General features: G+C 34.9%; 1 protein-coding gene across 1 annotated transcript; it reads right to left on the bottom strand.

Annotated features, from left to right (window-relative positions):
• Positions 1-2,154: 2,154 nt before the first annotated feature.
• Positions 2,155-5,314, bottom strand: LOC108480344 (14-3-3-like protein). The gene is made up of 4 exons (XM_017783306.2): positions 4,551-5,314; positions 4,334-4,456; positions 4,129-4,245; positions 2,155-2,536 (listed from the first exon to the last, which is right to left on the bottom strand). Exons 1-4 carry the CDS (start codon positions 5,037-5,039, stop codon positions 2,456-2,458), a joined length of 810 nt encoding a protein of 269 aa, XP_017638795.1. The 5' UTR covers positions 5,040-5,314; the 3' UTR covers positions 2,155-2,455.
• Between the last annotated feature and the right edge of the window lie 576 nt (positions 5,315-5,890).

The following is a 5,890-nucleotide window of genomic DNA, read 5'->3' on the forward strand; positions in this document are numbered from 1 at the left end:
GTCTAGTTTTAGGGAAAATTTACGGAATTGGATTTCGAGTTTTGGAACTCGAGATATGAATTTTTAAGCGACTGTGACGCAGATTGCTAGCTTGACTGAAAATTTTAAAAATAAATTGTTTGAGCTGTTTAAGTAATGAATTAAGTCTGTTAACACCTCGTGTTTGACTCCGGCGATGGTCTCGGGTACGAGGCGTTACAGAAAATGTTTATGTTTTGGTATGTATATATAGCCATGAGTGATGGCTTATTTTGGTTTATTTGGTATGCTTGAATCATGTACATATGTGTATGTTTATGTCTTGTGAAATAAGTCGGTTGATGGTTGTGTGATGATTGATGGTAATAGGTATTATGAGTGTTAAATTGATGATTTGTGGTTATTGGTATGCTTGATAAATTATGCCAAATAATGCATATTTGTTAATGATTATTTTGATGATTTGAGAAGATAAGGATTGGTATAGCATGTTTGGGTTATTTGTGTATATGTAAAATGTAAGTATTGAATGTGCATGATATATGTTTAATTGGCTGGATTATTTGCTCATATATGAGTATTGGATGGGTGCTTTTGAATTTGGTGTAGGTGGGCACAAAATAGGGAGGCAAAATGGCTTGGTAAATAGCCTATTTTTGTCCACACAGGCAGAGACGCGAGCGTGTGTCTCAGCTGTGTGTGACACAAGATTAACTACACGGCCGTGTGTCCCCTGTGTGGTTTTAGAAATCAAGTCAGTATGCTCCACACAGGAGCATGTGACTTGGCTATGTGGCATAAGTTAGTATACCCTACAGGTTTGGCATGGCCTAGCACATGGTTTGGCACACGGGTGTGTATGGCCATTTTTAGTGCACATGGGCTAATCACACGGGCGTGTGTGTTGGCCGTGTGTGTTGGCCGTGTGACCCAAGTTAGAGAGTTACACAGGGTCGGACATGGGCTGGGACACGGCCATGTGCTCACATTGCGAATGTCCACACGGCCTGTGACACGGGCGTGTCTGGTGGCCATGTGAGATACACGGCCTAGCCACACGGGCGTGTGTCCCTTGTTTTGAGTAAAATTTTCAAAGTTTTTGAAAGTTTCTTAAGTTATCGGTTTAGTCCCGAACCACTCCCAAAGCATGTTTAGGGCCTAGTAGGCTCGTATTAGGGACAAATTGATTGAGATTAAATAATGATTGTATGAAATGATTAAATGTATGTGAAAAGTATATATAAATGTGTTGTACGTCCGGTAATGCTCCGCAACCCTGTTCCGACGTTGAATACGAGTGAAGGGTGTTATAGAACAGACTAAAACCAATAAGGGTATCAGTTTGGAGAAAGCCTATAGATTGGTTGACCTGGAAACCAAACGGTTGAATTGAATTTTTATTTTTTTTCATTTTTAATGTTTTATTTAGTTGAATTGGACAGATCAATTGAATTGGCAAACTGATAGCCTGATCAATTTGACCATCGAGCTGGTTTTGAAAATCTTGGTTAGAATATTTCAATCTAACTTAAGCTAATAGTTGAATAATGAAATTATGGTTTGATAAAACTATTAAAACTAAAAAATCGGTTCAATTGCTCGATTCTTAGGTCAACCGGTCTAATGGTTTTTCTCAAACCAATACCCTTGTCGATTTTAGGTTAACTGGTCCATTCAAGTTTTTATGATTTTTTAATAATTTTTATAAGTTTATATCAATTTTATTATTTTAATTATTATTTTATTATTTTTAAGAATTCTAATTAGTTTTTTAAATTTTAAATAAGTTTTATTAGTTTTAGAATTTTTAATAAGTTTATATAATTTTAATAATTTTAATATTTTCTAATATTTAATATTTTTATAATTTTTCAAATTGTTTTATAATTTTTATAATTTTTTATAAAAAAGTATTAGTTTAAACCAAAAGCTATCATGTGTTACCATCTAATTGATCTATTAATTTATTTTAATGATCAACATTGTCAATGGCAAAAACAATTAACGAAAGAATTTAATTGAATGCAAATTTAATTCAAATGCTTAATTGATTTTTTTAACATATGAATCCAAAATATTAAAAAATTCACATAACATTAATTTTTGTAAAAATGTTTTTAATCAAAACTTAAAATGAATTAATGTTTGACAACTTGACAATAATTTAATCGAGAGTTTCGAATAGCAACATAATGAAACTATTATTAGCCATCTTCGATTCATAATTTTCTTAATTGCATATACAAATTTTGATTAGCACATTTAGATTTTGATAGAACAAGCTAAAAGGAAAACCAAAAAGGAGAATAAAATGAAAAAAGAAATCAGTACATGAACAAATAAGTGGAAAGCAAAATACAAAAATAGGCTAAAAAAATAAGAAAAAAAAACTTATAAAACGGGTAGACGTTTCATTTAATTTGAAACCCTTCAATTTAATAATAACAGAACAAGAACCCCATTGAGTAGATTCTCACTACTGCTTTGGCTGTTCCGGTTGCTTTTTCTGCTCTTCCTCCTGCTTCGGTGCTTCTTTAATCTCGTCAGCTCCGTCATCCTAATTAATTTTAAATAAAACTTACACTTACATTAGTAACATATCTTTAGTGGAAAGAAAAAAGTATTTTACTTAATAGGTGAAATCTTAAGGATAATTTATTGTATGGTAGCTCACTGACAAATCCGAAAACCGATTGCAGGCTCCTAGAACATAATTGGTTGTAAAAAGTTCAATTTGATTAATTCAATAGCTTTAATTAATTTTATTTGCTTAAATAAATTATAAAAAATTGATTTAATTATCGGTTCAATCAATTTTTAACTTAATTATTTCGTAAATCAATTGACCTAATTTTTCTAATCAAATCGATATTTTAATAAATTATTGATTCAACCAGTTTAATCAACCAATCCATTACAATTCAAACAAGATTAAGGGAAAATGTTGTTTCACCAATTATAAATGCATCACCAATCAGAGTGCATTTTTGGAGTTTGATGAACAATGTCCTGTTGACTTCAAGGTTAGCAATGAAAAGGTAATGTTCCCTTGCTGCATCTGGAAGATTGATGTCCAAAAACCCTTTTATTCAGTTACCTACGATTTGTTTTTACTCTTTGGAGGCCCTACCAACCTATAATTTTCTGATGTGATACATTCTAGTATGTTTTCCATCTCAGTAAATGTTGGTCAGGTAGGTTTCATGGAGCCAAGAGAATCAAACAATGTGACCAACTCTCTATCTTTTTGTTATTCTAATGATTTTTTTTTCTCGCATAAGCTAAAATACATGCCACTAAAGCATTAGTTACGGCATATCTAATATTCCTTCAAACACCAATTTGCATAGAAAAAGCTACTAAAGCTTAGTCGATTTGCTTCCTCCTTGATTGATACCACTTCCAATGTATTTTATTACTCTCCGGGGCCTAATTTATCGGTAAAAAATATGGTATATATAACACAGCAGTGTCATTCATAACAAGCAACCACAAGTAGGTTTCACCACAATATCCTCAACCATATGCTAATAGCTCGGATGAGTATCCTAAACTAGACGCCTACTCTTCTCAAACTTTCCTGTCCGTGCAAACTGACGAGCACACATCATTTATAGTTCTTTTGCTTTCATAGCAAGACAGTTGCATTGTGATGGTTTTCAAAGGGATCAGGGAGAATAGTTAGATGAATTTGTTTCAGTGAAGTGGTTGAAGGACAAACCTCCGCCAGTGCTAACTCTTAAACTAGATTTCTCTGTTGCTACGACTCTTCAAGATATGACCCACACATATAACACCATAGCAAACGCACCCAAGTCCGAGTAAGGTAGGTAGGTCACATTTGAAAGGAAAGTAACAATAGGAAGACTCGAGAAGCTGAGGTTATTTTTATCTGTATTGATTTTACACGAATACGATCTAGATTACAGGACTTCTTCCAAGCAACGGAAAGAAAGCCTTTTTTTTTTTTTTTTATGCCAGACCTAGAGACTTCCTTGCTTCTCCGTAAATTTTAGTTTACATTTTATACGTTTCCACTTGTTTATACTAGTATTCTACAGTATTTTCTAGCAGGTTATATTCCTGTTTTCCTGGATAAATATGAATAAGCCGTTTATAAAAATAAAGAAATAAATAAATTTTATTCACCTGCAAGTCGGAGGTCCAGAGAGTGAGATTGTCGCGGAGGAGTTGCATGATGAGGGTGCTGTCTTTGTATGATTCCTCGCCTAGAGTATCCAACTCAGCGATTGCTTCATCAAATGCCTGTCCCGATCCAAGTACAGCAGGTTAGCACTAGATGTATGAACACATTACATTTATTTTAGAATAAAAAATGGAAATCGCAACCAACCTGTTTTGCGAGATTGCAAGCGCGATCAGGAGAATTGAGAATCTCATAGTAGAAAACAGAGAAATTGAGAGCCAGTCCGAGTCGGATCGGGTGAGTTGGAGCCAACTCGGCGTTGGCAATGTCCTAAGAAACAGGAAAAGAAAAGGTTAAAAAGAGAAAAACTTCAACACATGCTTCAAGTAGATCTAAAAAGAAAATAGGGCAAAAAATTGAAAACCTGAGCGGACTTGTAAGCAGTGAGAGTACTCTCAGCAGCTTCCTTACGTTCGGCTCCAGTCTTGAACTCAGCCAAATACCTGTGATAATCGCCCTTCATCTTAAGATAAAAGACCTTGGAGTCTTTAGCAGCAGCCGAAGGGATAAGCCTGGAGTCCAGCAGCTTCAGAATACCGCCACAGATAGAGGAGAGCTCAGACTCGATCTTGGCCCGATAATCGCGGATTAGAGTGACGTGATCCTCATTACCACGGCTCTCCTCTTTCTGCTCAATGGAGGAGACGATCCGCCAGGAAGCACGGCGTGCACCGATTACATTCTTGTAAGCGACGGAGAGGAGGTTCCGTTCCTCGACGCTGAGTTCCTCGCTCTCGGAAGAAGCGGAGACTTTCTCCATGAGCTCAACCATTTCGTCGTAGCGCTCGGCTTGCTCGGCGAGTTTGGCCATGTAAACGAATTCCTCGCGGGACGAAGGACTAGTGGCGGCCATATTTGGAAATTGGAAAGGGCTGAGAGAGAATGGAAGCGAAAGGGTGAATGGAAGAAGGGTAGGTTTTGAAAAAAAAAATTCTAGATCTGAGACCTTTTGGGGGGTGTGGGATTGAGAGGATGGGAGAAGTCGGTGGCGATGATTGCGTTGAGAATGGGAGAGGGAACAATGCTTTTGCTGGCTAATCTCACGGTCTCACCTCCCTTTTTTTGGGAGGGACGGGATTTGAATTTTCAATACATCGCTGGGCTTTTCGGTTTCCAATTTATAGGCTTTGTTGGACTTACTCCTATGGACCACCTGCATTCATATATATAAACACATTTTTCTTTAAACTAATATCTCATAACTTTAATTAGTACTCGATTTTATCACAGGTGAACTAAAATATTTTATTTTAAAATATATTTATAAAATTATTTCCATTAATAATTTGGTAAGAGACGTTTATTTGAATTTATATGTCTAGAGTTTAATTTTTAAATAATATTTTTAATTATTTAGTTGAAAAATTATATAAATGTAAAATGATATTAACTACGCTTTAAATTAAAAGTAGTTTATGTTATAAATCTATTAATAACTCTTAAAACCTCCAAATTTATTCTTTTGTAATTCTTGTAAGGGCTCCTTTGAATTCATTGCACCCGTGGTGCAATGGAATCTTTTACTTTGTTGTTACAGAAATTAATCTCACTATTACCGTTGTTTTTAATTTTATCTGAGGTAAACACACCGCCCATCCAAACTAAGAGCTAATTTAGCATTACTTTTGAGAAGTGTTTTGGAAAAATAATTTTGAGAAGTACTTTTGAAAAGTTTAGTTTAAGATTTAAGTGTTTAGTATAGTC

Source organism: Gossypium arboreum, chromosome 1 (genome assembly GCF_025698485.1).
Source record: "Gossypium arboreum isolate Shixiya-1 chromosome 1, ASM2569848v2, whole genome shotgun sequence".
NCBI lineage: Eukaryota > Viridiplantae > Streptophyta > Magnoliopsida > Malvales > Malvaceae > Gossypium > Gossypium arboreum.